Source organism: Euprymna scolopes, chromosome 19 (assembly GCF_053919585.1).
Source record: "Euprymna scolopes isolate OS-2025 chromosome 19, ASM5391958v1, whole genome shotgun sequence".
Classification (NCBI taxonomy): Eukaryota; Metazoa; Mollusca; class Cephalopoda; order Sepiida; family Sepiolidae; genus Euprymna; species Euprymna scolopes.
In genome coordinates, this window is record NC_136500.1 from 789571 (window position 1) to 816686 (window position 27116).

The 27116-nt window shown below is 35.2% G+C and overlaps 1 protein-coding gene across 2 annotated transcripts in view; it reads right to left on the bottom strand.

The window, feature by feature from the left end:
• Positions 1-4171: 4171 nt before the first annotated feature.
• LOC145303401 (enoyl-CoA hydratase, mitochondrial-like) overlaps positions 4172-27116 on the bottom strand; it is a 71804-nt gene continuing 48859 nt past the window's right edge. For both annotated transcript variants that reach the window (XM_080144716.1, XM_080144715.1), the window contains exons 4-8: positions 26524-26623; positions 15142-15246; positions 13553-13672; positions 9445-9512; positions 4172-4354 (exon numbers count right to left, since the gene is read on the bottom strand). In XM_080144716.1, the coding sequence (XP_080000842.1) occupies positions 4289-4354; positions 9445-9512; positions 13553-13672; positions 15142-15246; positions 26524-26623 (459 nt within the window). In that variant the 3' untranslated portion in view covers positions 4172-4288. The remainder of the gene's footprint in view (positions 4355-9444; positions 9513-13552; positions 13673-15141; positions 15247-26523; positions 26624-27116) is intronic.

Consider the following 27116-nt stretch of genomic DNA (forward strand, 5'->3'; position numbering starts at 1 on the left):
TTCTATATACTTCTGTCTGTTTTAACTGGACTTATGTCAGTTAAATCTGTGGTACGCATGCTGCCTTTGAGCAATGGCAGTTGTGCAAGCAGAAGTAAACTATTGGGGAGAGTGAGGCTTGCTATAAAATTTCTGCATGGGAACATGTGTCTCAATTGCCATTTTGAACCATTCTGTGGTCTCATTTGCGCACTGTTCAGCAGGGAGAGAAAAAATATTTCCCCCTGGGGCATCTCTGATGAGATCCCTGATAGCTTCCCAGTCAGCCATCTATTTTTTTTTTTTTTTCTATTTCGCTAAAAAAGGCTCCAATCTTTTTTGGACAAGTTAATCGATCCATCTCTTGCACATCCAAGACCATATTTGCCTCCTTGTCACAAGAAAATTTTTGGTCACTTTCACAACCTGACACACCCCAGCAAACGCGCAACAATCAAGTTGATCTCAACTCGTCTTTTTTTGGCCCAATATGAACACTGACATATGCCAATGGACTCAGGCATGTATTTCCTGTCAAACTACAAAAATACATCGCCATACGAAGTCCACCCCAGGCAACTTTGCAGTACTTGACACTCGTTTCTTTCATGTTCACCTGGACACTGTTGGACCACTGCTGGTCTTTGCTACATACTCACCATAGTAGATCATTTTACACGTTGGCCAGCAACAATTTCTTTGCCCAATATTTCAATAGAAGTCGTAGCCTGTGCATTCGCCGAGAACTAGATCTATAACTATGGTGTACCCAACACTGTTATCACTGACAGATGTTCCCAGTTTACATCACACACCTTCCGAGACCTTTGCTGGTCCTTCAGAACTTCTCACATTGTGAATACTGCCTATCACCCGTCTGCTAATGAGATGGTAGACCGCTTTCATCATTGACTCAAAACTGCACTAGCCGCTCAGTTCAAACCACATTGCTGACGTGAACATTTGCCACTCTTTTTTCTTGAACTTCAGTCCATTGTGAAAGAAGATTTGAATGCCATACCAGCAAAAATGGTTTTTGGAACCACGCTTCGCCTTCTCAGTGACTTCAATGAGTATTGATAACCGAAATAATTTGATGAAAGAAGGAACAGGCGATTTTAACTAAAGTTAACACCTTATACAGCCTAACATCATAAGTGCATTTGAGAAGTTTTATTACCACACAAGTAGAAAGGCCCGACATATAAAATCAACAGGAGGCTCTTTGATATGACATGGGCCCATTCGAAATGAATGTTTCTGTTTAGAGCACAACCAAAGCATGATAGTTGACTTTTTCATTTTAAACTTGAATTCAAACCACTGCAAACATAAAGACCAGATATATAAAATCAATAGTAAGTTCTTTGATATAACAAGGGCGCATTTGAAATTAATGTTTCTGTTTAAAGCACAATTGAAGTATGATACTTGACTTTTGCATTTTAAGCTTTAAGAGAAAACATATATGAAAAATAATTTTATAAAATCAACAGTAAGTTCTCTACAGTGCAATGTAGACTACAATGTATTGTGAACTAAGTCACTGCGAGGAGGCATGTGAAGCTTCATCCTGGTACATCGCAATGGGTCCCTAGCTAGAGCGGGCAATCAATTGATTTGATTTAGAAATGAGCAATTTCACCAATTTTGATGACAATAAAAATATGGAGTGGGAAACATTAGTTGATCATCAATCTGAACAACATCAGGTCTCCCTGCTAGTCTAAAAAAACAAACCGATTGTTGCCCTTCTTAAACAAAATTTTCAATTGTCATTACACCAGAAGTGCAAAAAGTATACAGGGAGACGGCATAGTAGGAGACGTAGGGGTCATTTCCACCATGGTCATCATTTGTTTTATTGAATTTTAACTTTTTTTAAAGGTTACTCAGATAGTATGTTTTACAATATCATTACAAAACAAAGATAATATCTTATTCTTTAATTTCTTAAATAATCTATATATCTATAAAAGTGAGAATGTTTGTGTGTGTGAGGACAATTCTCAACCTATATACTCAACAAATTTTTGATCTAAAGACTTGAAATTTGGTATATGGAGTATTCAGATATGTTGAAAACTTTTTAATCGGTTTTTATCTGGAAAAACGGGCTGGTAAGGGGTAAAAATTGAAAAATTGGTATGTGGGAGTCATCGGATTTTTATGTTTGTCAACTGTTTAGCAAGGTTTGAAAACACTTTAAAGATCATGGCAAGATGGTATAATGTTTATCCTACTTGATTCACCGTCTTCAGACTTTGGTTTCGATCTCAGCTCTTGTATTTTTTTTATTTACAAAAAACTGAACTGTTTAGAAAAAACATAATACTTGCATGCACATGTCTCAGTTTCTTTCCGTTTCTTTTTTTACTTCATTTTTTTTTTTTTTTAAAAGAAATTTAATGTTACGTTTAATACCAGGCAATGCTGGGTACATCTTCCTTCATTTTCTTTGACTCTACAATCTTCTAATGTAAAATAAAAATCGTAATATGGAAGTTTTGAGTTCATGGAAGCATGAATATACAGGACTTTCACTATTTTCTGAGTAATGCTGGGCAGGTGCCAGTTACATATATGTAAAAGCTAAGATATATCATAAGAATATATTTGATGGTGGATTTAGAGTATAATTCCAAAAGTGTTCAAGTTATTAGTAGAGCTTTATAATAAATAGCAACAAAAATGCAATGTTTCAATTTTTTTTTATAAATCTGTTTCTGCTTTTTAATTATTTAATTAAAAAAAAATCTTTTTTTGCAAATAAAATTATCACGATCATCATATTCTATGTTGTAATATTTTTTATATAATAATAATAATAATAAGAGTATGATCACTGAAAGTTGGAAGGTTCTACTTATAAACACTGGTGACAGGAACCAACTAATCAAATGGAGCCACGTTTTGCTTGTAATCAATCAGAAACCAGAATTGTTTCATGAAAATATTGAATCTTTTAGCATTCCAACACCATGTTTTCGTGTCAACACAAGAAAGATCTTTTGCTCTTTGCCTGCAAAATTATGTTCTGTATAAGTCAGAGACTTATACAGAACAGCTCCCCACCAAAAACTCTTCCTCTCCAGGACTTGTACAGAATAGCTATGCATCGAAAACTCTTCAGAAATTAAACATGGCTTCCAATTCAAGATTCTATTTTACATTTGTTTTGGATACTGGTATGTGTCGAATGATCTTAAGAAATTGACTTCCAAAGCAATCTATTTTTGAGCAGGACTTTATTGTAATTGTAGCGGCTACCATCTTGGTTGGATTGAGCCGGTATCCTCCTGAGCATGAATGGCATCTTGAACCATCGCAATCCAGTTCCAATGATCCTAGGTCAGGTTGCAGGAAATGACTGGCCAATCCCGATTCCAACTACTTGTGAACCTGATATGCAGATCATCCCTTAATTTTTGTCACTCAGGTCTTAAGTTGCTCACTGACATATTTATGCTATCTAGTTGGAGACGAGGGGAGAGAGGATTTTGTGAATGAGCTCTCCCTCTAGTCAATGAGCTGCATGTCCAAACCATTGGAGATGTTGTTGAAGGACTGTCAGTAGGAAGCATAGGTTTAGTTTTCGGCAGAGAGCAGAAACTGGACCGTGATCTCCACAACGAGAGCTTCATTTTTATCACTTGCACACATATTTTTCTTGGTTTTCTTCTGTGAACTGAATCTGTTACTTCAAGTTCTACCTCTACTAAGCCAAGAACTTTTATCTAGTCTTCAACATGGCCATACCATCAAAGTCTACTCTTCTGCACACATCTCTCGATACTCTCTAAATGTAATCTTTTTATGAGGTCATCACAGCTAAGCTTGTATTTTAAGGCTCACATTACACATCCATCGTATCACTCTCATATTTTTCTCCAAGTAATGCATTTCACTTTCACATCACACTGCTAGATAGGACTGTCAACTAAAGGAACAGTCTAACACTCTGCTGGTTAGTGATGACAAAAGTTTCCTTATGCCATTCTTACAATCACTCTAGAACCTGCTCTACCCTGTGCTATAATGATATCACCAAAGCGACAAAACTTTGAAAACTTCAATAGCTTTACCATACTCTCTCCATCTATTAGTAATTCAACTGCATTTCTTGTGAACCCAATCTTAAAAAAAAAAAAAAAATGAAAAATATTTTTCAGTTTATAAAAAAACAAAATGCTTTTGCTATAAAAATCACAATTTATTCGTTTTTTATGCTGGAATCTATTTTTGTGTACTCGTAATGAACAACTCATCTCGACTGATTAGCTTAACAAAAAGCAAACAAGTGATTCGATTAACTGTCAGTGAATTTGGGCGGCCTCTTCTCTACAAACGCCGTCATTCCTTCTTTACGGTCATGCTAGAAAAGAAACAAAATAAATTGAAAGATAATTAGAGATAAAACAGATTTCAAAGCAAACAAATACAATAAATTTCTGAAGCAGTTAAATTATTAAAACAAAAATTTCTGAAATGCTTATCTCTATCTCTACTTATATATAAAAGGCACTTTGTGTGTGTGTGTGTGTGTTCCTTATGGAGTTCAAAACAGCTAGGCTAATTTTTATGAAATTTCACAAAAATGTACTTCATGTGTGTGAGAATGTTCTTACATAGGTTTTCGATTTTGAAAAAAAGTTAACATTTTTATACAGTCTAATATCACAAGTGCATTTGAGAAGTTTTATGACTACACAAGCAGAAGGGCATGGCGTTTAAAATCAATAGTAAGTTCTTTGAGGAACCAGGGGCATGTTCAACATAGATGTTTCTGTTTAAAGCACAATTGAATCATGATACTTGACTTTTGCATTTTAAACTTTGATTCAAATCATTCAAAAATAATTTCATAAATCAACAGTAAATTCTCTACAGTGCAATGTAAAGTAGTATGTATTGCTGACTAAGTAACTATGGGGAGGCATGCGAGCTTCCTTCTGGTGCACAATGCTGGGTTCTTGAATACAGCAGGCAATCAGTGAATTTGATTGACGAATGGACGATTTCACTGATTTTAATGACAATAAAAGTATTAGAAGTGTGGAACATTTGTTGATCATCATTCAATCCCGGGCAACATCAGGTCTCCCTGTTAGTATTATTAAAAATAATATAAATTCAGAAAGATCTGATTAAGTAATCAAAAAAATAATTTCTGAAGTCATGTTTCTGAATTTTTGGGATGATTAATCTATAAAAGTGAGAATGTCTGTGTGAGGACAACTCTCAACCTATATACTCAATGAATTTTTGATCTACAAATTTAAAATTTGATATATAAGGTATTCAGACATGTGGAAAATTTTTAATCAGTTTTCATCAATTTTTATGTGTTTGTGAACTGTTTCATGACTGCATGTGCGAACTGTTCACATAACAGCTTCCTTATGTTAAGAATAAGTAGGTTTGAAAACACTTTTTAAAGATCGCGGCAAGCTGACCTAATGACTATCATAATAGATTCACTGTCTTTAGGTTTTGGTTTCAATCTCAGCTCGAATATTTTTTTTTTTTTTTTTTACTTACAAAAATGAAGTGTTTAGCAAAAATATAATACTGACATGCACAGTTTTTTCTGTTTTATTTTTTTACTGATTTTTTTTTAAAGAGTTTAACATTAGGTTTAATACCAGGCAATGCCGGATACATCTGTTAGTAATTTATATTATTCAGACTACTGTTCTCATGAGTTTTATTTCCATAACATTTCGGCCAATGTAACTATAGTAATAAGAAGTGACCTGTAGTAAGATGGTACATGTAAAAACAAAAAAGGTTTATGGCTCCCAAAATTCATATTAGAATTGTCCACCAGGATCTGTGGCATTCAGGATAAAGTACTAGGTAAAATTCAGTTGTGACAATATTCTGAAGATGAAGGTTCAATCCTCGGTGTGAGCGATACACAGAATAAAACAACTGATGTTGGCTGAAAGCTTTTTCCATTTCAAAAATAATTTTTACCATTTCTCATCCTTGTATATATTCAACATCAGTAAACATTAAATACATATTTTAAATACTTGCTTTCTTGTTTTAAAATTATTTATAACCATAATTTATCCTCAATAATGTAAACTTACATATTCTCGAACTGACATCATTCATTGTTATCAAAAAGCAACTGTTGAATAATGAACATTATAAGCAGCAATAACTGAACTTATAAAATGTTGAATATTATTACAACATCTAGGGCCACTAGTGACATATGGCCGAGTGGTCCTAGACCGTAGACATTGTATCAAAGTTTACAGTTACCCAAAGGTGCTGAGTTCAATCCTGAACGAAGGCAGTGAAAAGTAACATTCAAAACAGAGAATCAGCAACTATGTCCCAGAGCCTAGCTGGAGTCCGAACACGGTACCCCCGTAATAATTGGGTTCGAGACTCCTAACAAACGGTTCCCCAGTTCGATACAAAACACCTGATGAAGGCTGGAGGGCAAAACGGCTGAAACGTTGTGACTATAACAACCAAGATGAGGAAGTTAGTCTGAGAATATAAATATAAATATATTGTGCAAGTTTAAGCCATAAACAGGATGTATTGTAGACAGGGGTCAGCAAACATCTGACAGATGACCTTTCAGGTTATCGGCTCTACTGTAATGATGGCAAGCAATCTACAAAAGATTAATGCAAGCAACAGTAAACGTAATCACTAGTTTTGTTTTCTCTGTGCCAGCCTCTCGAACCAAAGGTTCTCAAGTCCTTTGCCACCCTTACTCAAGGCACGCCTCCATGCTGGTCTATCTTCGGCTAGCTCCTCCCACACATTCACATCGATGCCAAGAGCGATCAGATCCCGTTTGGCCACGTCTTTAAAGTGCAGCACTGGGCGACTACGGCTTCTTGTTTCATTTGCCAGTTCACTGTAGAGGATATCCTTAGGGAGACGGCCACCGAGCATTCTGCGCAGGTGTCCAAGCCAACTCAATCGTCGGATCTTGAGTGTCTGGAACAAGGAGCGGCTGCCGGCATGTCTTAGCACCTCTTAGTTGGTGATTCTATCCCACCAATTGATGCCCATGATATGTCGCAAGCATCGGAGATGGTAGACGTTCAGTCTTTTCTAGTGACGAGCATACGTGGTCCAAGTCTCTGCTCCATACAGTAGAGTACTCAGAACATAGCATTCGTAGATGCGGCATTTTGTGCGAGAAGTGAGGTATTTATTGAACCATGCTCTTTCACGTAGTCAGTTGAAAGTAGACGCAGATCTACCTATGCACGTTTGTAGCTCCTGTTCAATGGATACTCCCTTGATGTTGATGTTGGATCCAAGATACGCAAAGTTTTTGACAGTCTCTAGTTCGTGGCCATTGATGGTGATTGGTGATGCGTCACCCTGGTGTATTACAACTGTCTTCTTCACACTGATTACCAGCGCGAACTCAGCACAAGCAGTGCTCAATTTGTCAAGCAGCCGCTGGAGTCCACTTGCGGAGTGCGAGACCAATGTAGCATCGTCTGCAAACAGCAGCTCAAGTATTAGGACTTTTCGAATCTTGGTTTTGGCGCGTAGGCGAACCAAGTTAAAAAGTTCTCCATCAGAGCGAGTATGAAGGAACACACTGTCTTTATCCTCGTGATTTCCAAAACTGTGGTGCAGAAGAACTGAGAAGAAAATGCCAAACAGTGTGGGAGCCAACACACAACCTTGCTAGACTCTACTGCACACGGGGAAGTTGTCAGACATGTCACCCTCGAAAAAGACTGCGGTTGTCATGTTGTCATGACAACATGGGCTCTACTGTGGGAATCATAAATTCAGATAAAATATCAAATGGTTGAGAAGGTAGTGATCATGACTGCAAAGTCTGTATGGTGATTTGTTCTGACGAGATTCATGTTAAAATACTCTAAGATTTGGAAATAATTAAGCTGTAAGCTTCCATAAATATTAGGTTTTCTCATATATGTTACTTTTATATATGATTTCAGCCGACTGCAATTGATAACGAACATTCGAAAGCTTTAATTGAAGCCGATCCTCGCAAAACCACACGAGAATTTGTTGTTGAATTTGAGGTCAACCACTCAACAGTTGTTCGCCATTTAAAGCAAATAGGGAAGTTAAAAAAGTTGGATAAATAGGTGCCGCATGAATTGAATGATAATCAAAAAATCATTTTGAGGTGTCTTCTACGCTCCTTCTGCACAACAAAAACAACCTATTTCTCGAGCAGATTGTGACATGTGATGAAAAGTGGATCTTCTATGACAATCAGCAATGTTTGGAACAATGGTTGAATGCCGGAGAAGCTCCACAGCACTTTCTGAAGCCAAAATTGCATCAAAAAGGGTTATGGTGACTGTTTGATGATCTGCGGCCGGTCTCATCCATCACAGTTTTTTGAATATGGGCGAAACGATTACGGCGGAGACATACTACCGACAAATTGACAAAATGGACTAGAAGCTCCAGTGTATGTGCCCAAGATTGGTCAAAATGAAGGGACCAATTCTCCTCCATAACAACGCTCGGCCACATGTAGCTCAACTGACCCTGTAAAAGCTGAATAAATTGGGTTATGAGACTGCCTCATCCGCCATATTCACCAGACCTCTTGCCCACCGATTATCATTTTTTCAAGCATCTTGACAACTTCCTGCATAAAAAATGCTCCAAAAGCCAAGAATCAGTCTTTAATGACTTCATAGCTTCCAGAACTCAGGATTTCTATGCTAATGGGATAAATAAACTGGTTTCTCGTTGGCAAAAATGTGTCGATTCTAATGGTTCTTATTTCAACTAATAAAATCTATTATGAAATGAGTTATGATCCTTTGAAGTTGAATATCAAAAACATTATTTTTGCACCAACCTAATATTTCATGAACTAATGTACAAATAAGTATCTATTTCCCCTCTCAATTTCAGCCAACATGATCAATGCGCTGAGACAAATATAACTAGCTACTCTGTAAGACGATATTTGGTTAATTAATATAATTGAGGTTATGTACTTGTAGTGGTTTTAATTACAATGGTGACATTTTCTCAGTCGGGAGGAAAACATAATGCCAGCCAAAAAAACAAAGCAAGGTATGATTTTAGATGATTGTAATTGAACTATTAATTATTAATGATAGAAAATTTAAGTCAGGGTTGACATGTAACAAAAAGAGTTTTAAAAAAAGTCTATATAATATTGTTCTTGTTAATACGACTGATTATCACTTAATCATAATTGTAGTTTGTTTAACATTTGCTTTACATGCTGACATGTGGTGGACAGCTTTTAAAAATTTACTTCCAAATTAACCTACTTCTGACCAGGTCTTTATTTTAAAGCATTTAATCTGTCGAATAGAAAGTTAATTAAATTGTTTTAACATTTTAAGTAAATTGTATTAAAACATTGAAATTTCTTGAAACTATTTACATTCAGTCATTTTATTAGATATGCATATATTTTAGATATAAAAAAACTGAAAAACTTACAGTTGCAAAAGTAGCATGGAATAATCGTTTTTCGAAATGGCAGCCTTCAGTCAAACTCATTTCATATGCTGGTGAAGAGAAAATGAAGAAAAGAAATTAGACAAAAGTAAAAATAATTGAAATTTATCTGACAACATGGGTGACATGTAAAATTTTGCAACAACTTTCATGTTTTTAAATGAAAATTAATAATTTGTATTCTTTGAATTACTTCGACTACTCTTCTCATCTTAGGCATTATTTTCACTTTTCACAATGTAACCTCAGAATTTCTTCAAGTGCATTTTGTCAACCTCACGGATTTACCAAGTTTTTTTTTTTTTTTTTTTTTACAAGGTAGTCACCACTTATCAAGGCCCGGAAGCCACTCGAGGATAAGGGTTATTGTGTGTGCAGTACGTTAGTGTTGGAGATTTGATAAAGTGTCTTACTTAAGGAGGCGGGTCATCAGGAATTTGTTTACATTGGACTTGAAGACATCCAGGTTGTAGTTAGGTGGGAAACAGGCAACCGGAACAGAGTTCCACAGGCGTGCACTTCTAAGAAAGAAGTTTTGTTCATGGAATCTACGTTTTCATTTTGGCACAGATAAGGAGTGGGGAAAATTTTTGACAGTGGTTTCAGCTAGGCGGGGGTTTATCGTGAAAGATTGGCGAGGGGGGACCAGAGATTGGAGCTCAGACGAGCACCTACCATAGTAGTAAAGATAAAACAAAGACAGGCTCGCAGCATCTCTCCTGTGGGAGAGAGGTTGCAGGGAAGAGAAAAGAGCATCACCCACTAGGCCACGAAGACTATTTGTACTCTGTCAATGCAGGATAGGCTGTTTTTAGCGGCTCCTGTCCAGATGTGGCAGCAGTACTCCATCCTTGGACGTACTTGGCTTTTATACAGATAGAGAATTGCATCAGGGGTGAGATATCTTCTGGAGTGGTAGAAGGATTCTACCATTTTTCCAGCGACCTTGGCAACTGACTTGATGTACGTGTTCTATTTCAGGTCAGGGGTAAAGGTCAAGCCCAGAAGCTTATCAAAACATGGAGCTTCCCCTAGACGAGAGCCACCCATTTCAATTAATGCCAGATGGGGATGAGAACGTTGATGATGTAAAGATAGGAGCTTGGTTTTAGATGAATTAAAGTAACCAGCCACCTCCTTCCCCACTGTACCACGCGCTCAAGATCAGAGGAGAGAGAATCTGAGAGAACTTTGTCATTTACAGCCTTTGATGTGTTGCCATAGATGGTCGTGTCATCAGCATAGATGTCAACAAAGGATTTTAGTATGTGTTTTGGGAGATCATTGATGCATATCAGGAAGAGAGTTGGGCCTAGGATGGACCCCTGAGGGACTCCAGCATTAATATTGAAGGCCTCTGATTTCTGCCCATCAGCCACTACTCTTATGAGCCTATCGGAGAGAAATGATTTAATGATTGAGAAAACATTTCCAGTAATACCGTAGCTGGAACTCTTGTGAAGTAGGCCCTTATGCCATACCCTATTGAAGGCCTTTGATATGTCAAGAGCAATTGCCCTAGAAAGGAAGCCTTTGTCAAGAGATTCGCTAATCCTATGAGATATAACAGTTAGCACATCTGCTGTAGATCTGGCAGAATGGAAACCATATTGCTTATCACTAAGAAGGTTTTTCTGCTGAGGTGGTTGACTACTTCTCTATTTAATATAGATTCCAGCAGCTTACTCATGACACACAGGAGACGTATTGGTCTGTATTGAGAGGGAGATGACTTATCACCTGAATTCTTAAATACAGGGCATACTGATGGGGTTTTCCAGGGTTTTGGGAAGCACTTCTCTTTAAGGCAATGCTTAAAGAGTTTTGTAAGTATGAGGGCAAGTTCTAGTTGAAGCTTTTTCAGCACAATGATTGGAATGCCGTCAGGGCCAGTTGCTTTACTGGAATCAAGGTTCTTGATTAGCTTGGCGACATCACGCACAGATAATTGTATGTTGCTGAACGTGTTGTCCGTTATAGGAGGAAATACGGGGAGTTAATGGCCTTCATCGCATAGGCTAGAATTAGCTGCAAAGTTCATTTGCAAATAGTTTGGCCTTATCTGATGCTGACAAGATGACCTCAGGTCCATTGATGATGGTTTCAGTCCAACAACAGCATTGTTACTGTTGGACTGAGGTATAGTTCTGTTCAGTTCTAGATCAACCCTCCCAGGCTTTACCTTCTAACTGTTGTCCGAAATAGTAGTCCCTTACATCCAAGTGGCACTGTGCCTTGTTTGGGGTAAAAAAGCAGTAAAAGAAAAAATGGTTAGAGTATTGCTAATCACCTAAAGTATCTCTTCTATTGAGAAATGCTAATGAGTTTGCTCAGATATTTTTTGTATGCCAGAATGCATTTATCTTTGTGTTCTGACTTCTCAAAGCTATGCCTAACTTTACCATGATAACATAGGAGAATCTTATAGTGGATAACCTATTTTAAATTTGTAAAAGAAAGCAAGTAAATATGTTATATAATATTAGTTTAATGATTTTTTTTTCTATCTTACATTTCTGGAATGACCTATTAAGTAGATGAACTTAACTTTGGGGTAAAATATGATGCCATAGTAAGCATTTGGTTATAAAATGAATAACTGGATTCCTGAATATGAGAATTTTCAGAGCTCAGCCAATCAGAATAAATCTGAAATTGGAAAGATTATGTTATGTGTATGTATCTATGAGCCAGTTACGGTCAGTGTAATCACAAAATTTGTGGAACATGTAGAATTGGTTCTAGTAGCAGTGGTAGGCTAAATACATAGAGAGAAAAATAGGAACTCTTTCCTCTAAAGATGATGCGATTGTAATGGTGTTGCTCGTCAGATGCAATGTAGCATTGTATTATCACAACTGAATGTTGATATCATGGTGTTTGGAAGGTGCATAGGATAGTGACTATTAAGCTAGATGTATTGAAATTGTATGTGACATCTGTTGTTGCAAACCTATGATACTTTGCTCCAGAGGGGAATTTGTACAGTCATCTATAATATAAATATCACCTGTCTGTTTAAATGTATGTATGTCTGCCTAAAACTTTTGACAGAGGCGACAGATTTTCACAAGATTGGTATCGTTTTGAAGCTCGACCCTTTGGATGAAAAATATTGAAAAATTGACTAAAAACATTAATTCCTTCATTCTCAACTGGGCACTTTTCTACAGGGAGAAGTGTCTTTTTTTGCCGACATTTTCGAAAGTCATCCCCTCTTTTTGATTGACTAGCCTAAATTTAAACCTTTGCCACTTCCAGTTTGGTGATGGCCACAACAGAAAGATGTGACATTTTTTTTTCACATTCTTTTCCTCCCTCACGACATGGGTTGGAGCCTGCCTCCCTACTGCTACTTTTTTTTTTTTTGCTCAACACACACCTCCAAACACCCAGGCAAGTCGGGTATCCAGGCTAGTCTATTATATAAATCTAACCTGTCTGTTTAAATGCATGTATATCTTGCTAAAACTTTTGACAGAAGTGACGGATTTTCACAAGATCGATATCGTTTTGAAGCTCGACACTTCGGATGACAAATATCGAAAAATTAGTTAAAAACATTAATTCCTTCACCCTCAACTGGGCACTTTTCCACAGGGAGAAGTGGCTTTTTTTTGCCAATATTTTTTAAAGTCATCCCCTCTTTAAACATTTGTCACTTCAGATTTGGTGATGGACACAACAGCAAAGACATCACGTTTTTATTTTTTCACATTCTTTTTCTCCTTCGCGGTACAGGTTCAAGCCTGCCTTCCTACTACCACTTTTGTTTTTGCTCAACACACACCTCCAAACACCTGGGCAATATCTGGCACTCAGACTAGTTTTATTATATAGGAGATGACCACATGAGTTTGTGTTAATAGTTTAGAAGATTTTTGTATATAGTATCTGTTTGTTTACTTTTACTGTGCTAAAATTTTGTGAAGAAATGGAATGATATTAGTCAAAAATTTTTTAATTGTATTTTGTCTTTTTTTGGAAATTTCAGATATTGTTTGGTTTGTTTTTCATATCATTTGTTTAACAATGTTTTGCCCAAGAATTTTCACACACAGGAGGAGGTGAGCAAAAATTGTATGCTTACCGGCATTGATTGCTTCTTTACACATGGCCGTTACCAGTTTTGATTGACTAGCAATTTTTTCTGCAGTCTCCATTGTTGCAGTCATAAGTTCATCACTTGAAGTGATTTTACTCACCAAACCTGAAAAAAAAAAACGTACAAAAAATGTGAAATTATCCAAGAAAAGTCAGACATTTTGATGAGAAGCGAAAATAAGTCCAAACTAGGGACATAAGTGGTTAATGCAAATGAATCTGAAATCAACAAATTTCTTAACCTGAGGATGTGGCCTAGCCCCCACCAATTGTTATATTGCCGGGTTCTGTATAACTTGGAGGGATGTATCATGAGGGTATATAAAACAGGTATGTATAAATGAGACGATCAAATCATGTACATATGTAATGTTTGTTGCATGTGTATACATTTTTAACATATAATAAACAGATATATCTACCTTCAACAACAGTTCAACAAAAAGGACATAACAAATATTTGCTTCGTAATAAAGGAACAGAAAATCTTACCAAACAGGAAAACATTACCTTCCCTGAAATCGGCAAACATTCTTCAGGCGTATTGGTCCCAACTCATCACCAAATTTTCACCCATGTCTGAGAAACTGAAAAACTCCTAAAAGACTAGAGCTATGCTGTCCTGCTTCTCTTTTACAAGAAAGATGATAAACACTGTGCAGTAATTATTGTGTTATTAGCTTTATTATCGATATCAGCACAAAAATCTTCACACCACCATCCTGTTGAAGCAATTCAAAAAACAAAGACACTTGGATAAGGCCAAACCATCAAATCTCCACACTAACGTAATGTACTTGCAATAACCCTTATCCCTGAGTGGCTTCCGGGCCTTGATAAGTGGTGATCACTGTGTAAAAAAAAAAAAAAAAAAAAAAAAAGAAAAGCCAATGCGGATTTTGCCCAGATTGAAGATATACTGACCAGATTTTCACTCTCCAAAGAATACTTGAGCATTGTTTTGTTTGTTCATTACTGAGTCAGTTTGCATGTCCAAACTAAAACTTTGAACGCGTGGTGTGTGTAGTCACTGTTGCGTGCCACGAAGGAAAGAGAAAAAAAAGAGGCTGAAACATGCAACTGCTGAAAATAAGGGACGATAACCATATATGTCTCAAACTGAAGGTGCTGTGCATTGTGTGCATGTTCACTATGCACAAAACTATAGACTAGTTTTGAATTACTGTGTCTCTACAGAGGTATCCAGTCATGTTATGTAGTTGATGTAGGAAGTAGCATGCTGTACATGGCCAAACCACCTGAGACATCGAATGTGTAAGGCATTCATAATACCATCAATACCAAGCTTCTGATGAAGCAAAGTTAAAGGGATTCTTTCCTCTAGTTGGTCAATTTTCCTAACAAAATCTTATTTTTTAGAATCTCATTTTTGTAGGATGCAGATTTTATTGATGAAAATACAATAAAAATCCAAGTCAGTAGAAGAAAACAATCTATCACTGGGGTCAGGAATGGAACTCTTCCAATCACACTTAAGATTTCAGCACCAAATATTTTACCATTATGAATGCCGTCCCATTTTGATATATTGCCTTCAAGAATCTTCAGACTTACCAATTTTTTCTGCTTCAGCAGCTGTGATCATGTTGCCAGTTAGAATTAGTTCCATTGCTTTGGATTTCCCCACAGCTCTTGTCAAACGTTGTGTGCCGCCAGCCCCTTAAAAGAAAAGAAAAAAATGAAGAGAATGGTTATGCTTGTTGATTGTAATGCATATAATTAACAAAATTGGATACCTTCATCAGCAATGATCTGGTCAATTACGATGATGACAATATCAGATGTGGTTATCAGACAAGCATCATAAAATGATACACATATATAAAGAACAAATTATAGTTTATAGCTGCTAGACTATTGAAATTTAGAAGACATCTAACTTGCCCACATCTATCTCAAATATTTTTTACTTATATAATTTAGCAACTTTATTTAAAAAATTTTAAGTGTTTACCTAAACTAAAATTTTGATTGTCAATAAAGATATTCTTTAAAAAATCATCAGTTGGTTTAGTGAATACATATTGGGTATTGCCTCATATGACAATCATGTTAATATGAGAGTGAATGTTATCTAGATAAATGCAAAATGACTGGCAGATTTCCAAAATCTATAAACAAATCTTGGAAAAAAAAAAATTGAGATCCAGGATCACTAAGAAAAAATAAATAAATAATTAAATAAAATAACTAAGAAAATTAGATTATTTCTACTAACTATTAATTTAGAGAATACAGATGAGCAACCTTGTAAAAAAAAAAAAAAAAAGACAGCATTTGCATCCCATATTCTATTTCGTGATTAATAAATAATTGTTTTAGATTATTTGTTCAATAAATAAATTGTCAGTGTAATTCTTATATAGCCAATCTATATAAAGAGTCTCTTTAATGTGTTCATTTACGAGTGTGTATAACATGTCTATTGAATGTGCCTGTACACGTAATGTATTTATGATCGTCTAGTTTATCTATATGTAATAGAGTTTATATGTGATTGTCTAGTGTTCATCTATGTTTGCACATATTGATATAATATTTGCTGTGATGCATGTGTGGTGTTAAGACATATTGTTACAGAGGCTGGGTGGAGTTGTAGCTGGCAGAGGGGCACAGTTGGTTGTTCAGGATTTTGAAGATGATGCAAAAGGAAAGTCGATCAGATCCTGGATCCAATCGCACTTGCAATGATGTCAAAGAAGTCAACATGGGGTACATAGAATCCCCAAGGATTGGATCAGTTGGATTGACCAACATTTCAGATAATGCGTGGTGGAATGTTCTGACATCATCCGTGCCAATAAAATAGATGCGGCAGATAACAAGAGAAGCAGGGATCATGGACAGAACAAGTAGACACATTATCTTTCTGACATTTTGCCCACACACACACATACGCACTTTGCGACCCCTCTATGCTGTCAAGTGTTGTCACACATTTTCAAATCATTCCATTCCTGTTATGTATTATTTAAAAGTGCAAGAGATTTTGTTTTCTGTTTGCATCTATTGTGGAGATACGCTCAAGTTGTATGGATTTCAAACAAACCTCGATTAGCAATCCACTTTTCTTTTAAATAACAATATAATAAACAATTCAAACAAGCATTAACATACAGACAGTTCCTTTTAAAAAAGGGATGGATAACAGTGGGGTTTACATCTGGCCAAAAAGGGAAACATATCTTCAGACACCTTTTGGTCTTGATCGATGGATATGCAAAAGCTACAATTAAGATTCATCCCAAAGAATGACCATCAAGTCTTTAGTTATATTTTCAAGCAACTTTTATTTTCAGATATTCCCCAATTTGGAAGTTGTACACTTTTTCTTGTTTCTACATTCTTGCCATTTTCTGCATCTGATAGTTTCCAAGGTGTACAGAAACCATTACTACCGATCGCTATCTAACCCGGTTGCTAGCTGACTCCCTACTATGTGTATATCTCTCTCTCTTCCTTCCCAACTATATCATCACTACAATGCAGCACGAAAGAATCAAATCATCTTATCTTTGTGGTATAATCCATTCATTATTTTGAAAACTAAAATTCTTAACTGTTTGTTTATGTTAAAAATTCCAAATTTATATAAATATTTTATCTCTCTAAAATACCTAATTTGTTTCGATAACATTCTTTTTGCCATCCAAACATTTTTCTATTAACAATTGTCCATGATTAGGTTCCCAGCAGTTTTCTGGGAACCAACAATATAACATAATTAGTGATTTCAATTGACTTTTTTCACACTTAAAACGCACTTTTACTTTTATTTAAAAATGATTATTTTAATTTGTTACATCATGTTTAAAAATAAATCAAGCCTTCATGTAAAAAAAAAAAATATTCTAATTAAATAAACACTTCCTTTTTTCATTACAAGAAATAGGATTACCTAATTTAATAAATACTTTTATAATTTTCAAAAATATAGAAATTAAGGTATAATAATGTTTCAATTTCTCTATAAATTTAAATAAAATTGAATTTTTGACATTTTGGGCTTCCATAGAAATTCTGCGCAAACCTTTTATTTGCTGCAAAGGAGATCTATTTCTATTACTAAACTTGCTTTTAAGGGGATAATTAAGCAATTTTTAAAAAAATTCAGTATCTTGAGACTTTACTAATTATCTTTGGAATAGGTCCAGAAAACTAAGATTTATCTTTCAAGGAATTTTTACAATTGTTGTATATTAGCACTCCCAAGGCATCGCCGAATTACCTGAGCAAGAAGATTAATATTATTATTGGGTAGATTGAATTAGATTGGTTTTAAAGAGAAAAATGTAGTTCAAGGACAAATATGATTAAATGATGTTTTAGGAATTTAACTTGACTAGATTATATAACCAAGTCTAAGAAGGAATTTTAGATAAATAAAAAACAAATGTTTTCAGAAAATGAATGTGTGTTAACAATAATAATACCCAGATACATGATACAGATGTTGGCTAATAGGATGTACAAATGACGTAATCACAAAAAAATAGTTTTTAATATGCACACAGACATTAGAAGAGTTGAAAGGAGTTGAAGAGGTCAGTTGAAGAAAACCAAGTCGAGAAGACACGGTGGAAACCAGTGAAGTCATGATCCAAAATGTGGTCAAAACATCTCCGAAATGTTGATGGTGTGTGAATAAATGTTATATGAAATATAACTTTGTGGTGTCATCTTTTGAAGAAACAGGTATGTGAATTTGTCCCGGTTGTTACTGTCATGTTAAATGTTTACAGACTCTGTCTTTTATATCGTCTGTTATTATATACACTCCTCTTTTTCTTCACCAAAGAACATTTGTCAAACTCTCCATCAATGGAACATTATCTCCTCTTTTCATTTGAAGTCCTCATATACAAGTATTTGTTATCCCCCAAAATAATGTGTCGATATGTCCATATCATCGTTTCAGTCCAGCTCAAACAAAACATCGTTCATCGATAATTTAATACATGGCTATCCAACACAATTTATTTAACCTTCAAATTTAGCTGAGTTTTCGAGGTTTTTGAGCCACCGTGAAAACATTTTTCATTATAACTTTTTTTTCACGCATAAAAATACATTTTTTCTTGTTAGAGATTAACTTTAGGCTTTAATCTTTCAAACACAATCAAAAAGTAACTGGAAACTTAGGAAAAAAATTATAAGCCGGCTTTCAAAATGATGGCCTTATCAGTTTTTGCCATTAAATTGTATGTACCTAATTGTCAAAATGATTATTAGTAGTTGTGTTGAAAGAGGAAAGTTCCTCCCCTCAGTTTGTGGAAAGGGAGTCGGATGCAATTACAGGTAGGTTGAAAGGTGATAATCAGTCTGTGTGCAACAAATATAAGACAATGTAGATGGATGAGAAATCAGATGTGGAGAAAGTAATTTTCGTGAAGCTATTTACAGAAGTTTTGTTACCTTGGTGATACCATTGGAGCACATGGAGCGGAGGGATTACAATAGTTAGCAGTGGACAGAATAAATTCAGGGAACTTATTGAACAGCAGAGCATTACCACTGTTGACCAAGGGAAATAACTGTCAGGCATATGTATGTAGTGTGATGATGTATGGAAGTGAAACCTGGTCAGTAAAAGTTTATGTTGCAAGGAAATTATATTGAGGTAACACGATAGATGTATATGTGTTAATGAAGGAAAGAATCGTTTAGAAATTGGTATTGCCATTTGTGCTACAATAGTCTTATTTTTTTTTAATTCATGTTATTAATGGATACACGGGTGAGGACATGCATGACTACAGGGTGTAGATTTAAGGTTAACATCTACTACAGTTTAACAAGGATTAAATATGATGTGTGGATTAATACATTGGAAAAATTATAAATAAAGAGTTAGGGTACTGTAATTAAATGTACATACACTCACAATGAACTCTAGATTAGACTATCATGCAAGATGGTCATAAACGAACACACGTATGTACACACGTCATACAGATGACAGTGATATGTATATGCAAACATATATACACTCTCATACAATCTAACCACTAAAAAACACGTACACATCATATATACACTCCCACAATGTTATACTCATTGGATTAGTCAACTGTAATCACATATACAAAAATAATAATTTTAGCTTATTTTAACATTTTACTACGATTTCATATTTTATCCATTCTTTGGAAATACATGTAATGTCACGTTTCGGCCAAGTATTCCACTGACTTTCTTCAGGTGGTAAATCAAGACAGGATAAATAAATGTAGAAATAAGTCATCACAAAGGATTCCAATAAATAAAATATATAACTTACTAACTAGCTCTACCTACGTATTGAGCACTTTTGAAGTAAATACTTAAAGTTTACGCATAAATCTATACTTTTGTATATTGATTTTATGTGAGTAAATTAAGTAGTTATATATATATATATATATATATATATAGTCTTTATTATACAAACATTATTGGTTACATATGTGCATACACGTTTCAGGTCTGTTCTACATGGAGCACATTAATAATCATGCGAGTTTCACTGGATTTACATCTATGAAACTAATTAATACAACCTATATATATATATTTGGTAAAACTGGTAATTAGTAAAAACCTGAAGAGAGTGCTCAATATTATTGCAGAGCAAATATATGTTTTATTTTTTTTATTACTGTTTTATCTGTTTGACTACATATGTTTCAGATGTTGAACCATATTTACGGTCTAACAGCTGCGTCAGGCCTTACAGAAGTGGTTGTTAGTAATTGGAAGTGTTTTAGAAGAGATTGTTTTTTTTTAAAATACATATGTTAACGCATGCGCAAATTCGCATACATACATATGTACATTTCTACACACCCATATACAGACACATACGTACACACACATATATAAACAAAGTATATGCAAACATACATGGGTCCATATGCACACATATACACACAACTCTTATACACATATATACACTCACAAATATATATATAGACACATATACACATATATATATATACACACATGCCTACCTATATACATATATGTTGAGATAAGGTCACCAGTAAGAAGTAGATGTACATACATACATACGCATCTACCCCTATACACGTATATGCAATTATATAAATATAGATATTAATAAAAGTATAAACATACAGATATGTATAGACACACACAGACATGCATATATTTATACTAAGTAAATAAGGTAAAGTTAGGACAAATAAACAATAATAAATAAAAAAAAAATTAATAAATAAATAAGTAAATAGTGGCTGTAGTTATATTGCGAGGTTAGGTAGATGCATCGCTAAGTTCACATATATATGAGATATGTGTACATGGATATATATTTGTATATCTACGTCTGTGTGCGCATGTATGTGTATGCGTACATCTGGATGCCAGTGTCTGTATGTATATGTGTATCTATATATGTACGCATGGGTGAGCGTATGTATGCAGACATAGCTATATCTGGACTTTTATGTATGTATGTGTGTGTATGCCTATATCCACAATGCACTTGACACTGAAAATGGAGTTAAGCATAACCACTGCCCAAAGCACCATGTTGAGAGCCCACCCCCTATATATATATATATATATATATATATATATATATATATATATATATATGAACTTAATATTTAACTTTTAAACCTTTATACCCCATTTAAAAAATTTTTTTTCTAGAAACTATAAATTAATCCATATCCAATAAGCAACGCAAATCAATACAAACCCCCAAAAATTAAACCAGCAACATGTATTTTGAACACATCTCACAGTGCGTCTACTTAACCTCGCATTGTTAACTACACCCGCTTGTTTATTTATCCTTTGTTTTGTTTGTTTATTTATTTGTTTGCCCTAACTTTACTTGCTTAGCGTAGATGTGCACGTCTGTGTGTGTGTGTGTGTGTGTATATATATATATATATATATATATATATATATATATATATATATATATATATAATGTCTGTGTATGTGTGTGTATTTGTGTTTGTATGAATATGTATAGTTGTATAATTCTATATACATATATAGGGGTGCAAGCTTCTGGGTTTGACCTTTACTCCTGATCTTAAATGGAACACATACATCAAGTCTGTGGCCAAGGTCGCTGGAAAGATGGTGGGATCCTTCTACCGCTCCAGAAGATATCTCACTACTGATGCAATTCTCTATCTATATAAGAGCCAAGTACGTCCAAAGATGGAGTACTGCTGCCACATCTGGGCAGGAGCTGCTAAAAATAGCCTATCCTGCCTTGACAGAGTACAAAATAGACTTCATGGCTTGGTAGGGGATGCCCTTTTCTTTTCCCTGCAACCTCTCTCCCACAGAAGAGACGTAGCAAGCCTGGCTCTGTTCTATCGTTATTTCCATGGCAAGTGCTCGTCTGAGCTCCATTCTCTGCCCCCCCTCGCCAATCTTTTTTAAAAAACACCAGACTAGCTGAAACCACCGTCAATAATTTTCCCCATTCCTTATCTGTGCCTAAATCAAAACGTAGATTTTTTTTTTTTTTTTTTTTTTTTTTTTACAAAGGCATCACCACATTATCAAGGCCCAGAGGCCACTCAAGGATAAGGGTTAAAGAGTGTACAGTAGAAGTTGGTCAATATAGTAATCATTAGTAATGAAAATTTGGTAAATTTAATAACTTATATGGAACGGCTCATCAAGAACTTATTTACTTTAGACTTGAACAAAACCATATTGTAGTCAGCCGGAAAGCAGGAAAACGGAAGACAATTCCACAGGCGTGCAGTTCTAAGAAAGAAGCTTTGTTCATGGAATCTACGTTTAGGTTTAGGCACAGATAAAGAGTGGGGGAAATTATTGATAGTGTTTACAGCTAGACGAGTGTTTCTTGTGAAAGTTTGGCGAGGGGGGACCATAGATTGAAGCTCAGTTGAACACTTTCCATGAAAATAACGATACATCAGAGACAAACTCGCAACATCTCTTCTGTGAGATAGAGGTTGCAAGGAGGAGAAAAGGACATCTCCTACGAGGCTACGAAGTCTATTTTGAACTCTATCAAGGCAGGACAAGTTCTTTCTAGCAGCTCCTGCCCAGATGTGGCAACAGTATTCCATCCTTGGACGTACCTGGCTCTTATATAGATAGAGAATAGCATCAGCAGTGAGATATCTACTGGATCGATAGAAAGATCCCACCATTTTTCCAGCGGCCTTGGCAACAGATTTGATATACGTGTTCCATTTAAGATCAGGAGTAATGGTCAAGCCCAGAAGCTTGTCAAAACTTGAGGCCTCCTGAAGACGAGAGCCATTCATTTCAATTGATGACAAATGTGGATTAGAATGTTGATGATGTAAAGAGAGAAGCTTGGTTTTAGATGCATTAAAAGTAACCAGCCACTCCTTTCCCCATTGTACTACGTGCTCAAGATCAGAGGAGAGAGAATTGGAGAGAACTTGCTCGTTTACTGTCTTAGATGTGGTACCATAAATGGTAGTGTCGTCAGCATAAATGTCTACAAATGATGTAAGGATATGATTTGGAAGATCATTAATGTAGATCAGGAAAAGAGTTGGGCCCAGGATGGATCCCTGAGGGACACCGGCATTAATATTGTGAGCTTCTGATTTTTGCCCCTCAACTACTACTCTTATGAATCTATCAGAAAGAAATGATTTAATAATTGAGAAGACTTTTCCAGCTATACCATAGCTAGCGATCTTATGAAGTAAACCTTTATGCCATACCCTATCAAAGGCTTTAGATATGTCAAGAGCAATTGCCCTAGAAAGATTGCCACCGTCGAGAGATTTGCTAATCCTATGCGATATAACTGTAAGGACATCTGCTGTAGATCTAGCAGAACGGAAACCATATTGAGTGTCACTAATTCCACGAACAAAGCTTCTTTCTTAGAACTGCATGCCTGTGGAACTCTGTTCCGCTTGCCTGTTTCCCTCCCGACTTCAACCTGGATGTCTTCAAGTCCAACACAAACAAATTCCTGATGAACCGCCCCCCCCCCCCCTAAGTAATGACACCTTATCAATTCTCCAATATTATTGCTACACTATCCCATTGAGTACTGTACACACAATGACCCTTATCCCCAAGTGGCCATTGGGCCTTGATAAGAGGTGAACTCCATGTAAAAAAAAAAGAAAAGAAAATGCATGTCTGTGTGTGTATATATATATATATATATATATATATGCATGTGTATACATGTGTGTGTGTGTGTGTGTGTGTGTGTGTGTGTGTCTATGATTGTCTGTATGTTTATATTTTTATTAATATCTATATTGATATAATTGCATATACGTGTATAGGGGTAGATGCATATGTATATGTATGTATGTATGTGTGTATGTACATCTACTTCTTACTGGAGGCCTTATCTCCACATATATGTATATAGGTAGGTGTGTGTGTGCGTATATAATTATATATATATATATGTGTGTCTATATATATTTGTGAGTGTATATATGTGTATAAGAGTTGTGTATGTATGTTTGCATATACTTTGTATATATGTGTGTGTACGTATGTGTCTGTATATGGATGTTTAGAAATGTACATATGTATGTATACGAATTTGTGCGTGCGTTAACGTATGTATTTAAAAAAAACAACCCATTGTAAACGGAACCGAACAAGTTGGCGTATAGCGACTATGAAAATTTTAAATGAACCCTGTATTTGTCAAAAAAAATGACATCTACACTAACCCTTTACCTCTCTCTCTCGCCTCTACTTAATATACCTTGCTGAACAAGCAAAAGCCAGTTAACATTTAAAACCTAAAAATTGAAACTCCCCCCCTCTTCTCCTTACCCCCCCTCCCTTTTTTCTTAACCATCCTCTCTCCACCTCCCCCTCCCCATATCTCACCCTACGCCTACCTGAATCTGCTACCCACACACATGCAATACAATCTAATGTATCTTAACCTTCAAAACTGAAATATTGTAAATACCTGTCTCCCTCCCCCTTATTATCTCCTATCTTACCCCCCTTTTTCTCTCTCTTTTTATTTCTTTTTTATTTCTTTCGTATCTCTTCTAAAACACTTCTTCCAATTACTAACAACCACTTCTGAAAGGCCTGATGAGGCTGTTAGACCGTAAACATGGTCCAACATCTGAAACATATTTAGCCAAACAGATAAACGGTAATAAAAAAAATAAAACACACACAACAATATATATATATATATATATATATATATATATATACCATTCTTGAACTGTGTCATTACATTTTAACACTCAAATACAACAGTCGCAAGGAAATAAACAAAAAGAAATGCTTTTTTTTCAATTTTAACAGAAAGGCATTGATTACTGTTACTTTCCAACAACACATTGCAGATTGTTTTAAAAGTTTCCCACATCGACATGTCTGTTCTGCCACATGAGTTTTTGCCCCACGACACACAGATTGCATCTTGTTTTAAAAGTTCCTCTTTCATGGACTTGTGCTTTCAAAATTCCTCCAATCACTCACATGGTTCGTTGCTGTCGCTGCACACATGCTTTTCTGTCGCTTGCCACCCACATGTCTTTTTTTCTCTCTGCTTTTCTTTTCTTCCTCCTCCTCTTCTTTGGCTGTGATGTCACCTTTTGCCACAGCTTGCACATTTGCATATGTTAGATGCCGCAGCTGCTACACATGCATTAGCAGCTACGTTATATCCCCAGCCTATCAATTAATAATACAATGTCAATGTATTCTTTTTCCTTTGCTAAAAATCTATCTACAAACAGACAAAAAAACAGCAACAAAAATACTAGAAGCCTCACCTAGTGTTGCCTAGCAATGAATGAGGATCACTATGTACTCCCAGCCCTGAACCTCTGATTACCATTTTTATTCTCATTTTTTTTTATTATAATTTCAAGTTTATAAGATTGCATTAAAAGATGAGACAGAAAGATATTAAATATTTCTAAAATATCACTTGAACATCAAAAACTTTTCAAGTAATTCAATATTCACATTATTTCTTAGATCAAAAGAAATAACTCTCAAATAAGTTATCTTTCGTTTCGTCTATCAAGCAGACCTTAAGCTACTCAAAGTTTTAGTACTATATAGATGACTAGCAGATGTACCCAGCGTTGCCGGTATAAAACGTAACGTTAAATTCTTTAAAAGTAAAAAAAAATGTAAAGAAACTGACACATATGCATGCAAGTATTATTTTTTTCTAAACAATTCACTTTCTGTAAGTAAAAAAAAAAAAAAAATACTTGAGCTGAGATCGAAACCAAAACTTAAAGACAATGAGTCAAGTACAATAATCATTAGGCCACTTTTTTTTCTTTTTACACAGTGATCACCACTTATCAAGGCTCGGAAGCCACTCAGGGATAAGGGCTATTGCAAGTACATTACATTAGTGTGGAGATTTGATGAAGTGTTTACTTAAGGGGGCGGTTCATTAGGAATTTGTTAACATTGGACTTGAAGACATCCAAGTTGTAGTCCGGTGGGAAGCAGGCGGACGGAACAGAGTTGACACGATCTTTAAAAAGTGTTTTCAAACTTATGTATTCTTAGCATAGTCATGCAACAATTGACAAACAGATAAAAATCTTATGACCCCCCCCCAAGTATCAATTTTTTTAATTTAGACCCCTTAGCAGCCCTTTTTTCCAGATGAAAACCGATTAAGAAGTTTTCCACATGTCTGATTACTCTATATAACAAATTTCAAGTCTGTAGATCAAAAATCCATTGAGTATATAGGTTGAGTGTTGTCCCCATACACACATTCTCACTTCTATAGATAAGGGTTAACATTTCTTCACAAAAGTTAAATAGCCAAATAAATGAATTAAAAAAAAAAAGAAGACTATTGTAGCACGAATGGCAATACCAATTTTTAAACGATTCTTTCCTTCATTAACACATGCAATTTTTTGTCAGTTCATATGAAAAGTGGATTATGCAAAGATAAAAAAATATTCTTACCTGGAATCGTACCAAGTAGGATTTCTGGCTGTCCAAACTTTGCTCTATCAGATGCATAGATGATATCACACATCATAGCAAGTTCACAACCACCTCCAAGCTGTGACAAAATACAAAGCATTAAATTTCAGAAATTTAAATAAAATAATTTTAAAAATGAGAAATATTCACACTTAGTGATATTGTTTGGTATTTGAATTACAATTTAGAAATTTAGGAAAACCAAATAATTTTTAGTTAAAATAAATTATCTTAACTCATTATGACCTGGTTGAACTAATTTGTTCAGTCATAAATAAATGAATATACTGGCATAAATAAAGTGGGAATTGATTCAAATATGCGTTGCTTCAGTATCTGGATATCAGATACTTCCAGATTGAATCTGTCCATTGTTTACATTCAGTATGCCATCATCTGTCTTGGGGAGTGGGTTAGGGTTTTGTTTGTTGTCATAAACATATTTTTTTCGAGCACTATGGATAATAATCAAGGTCAGTTTATGAAATACAGAAATAGCACATCTAAGACAGTAAACGACCAAAATCAACATTCTAATCCACATTTGGCATCAATTGAAATGAATGGCTCTC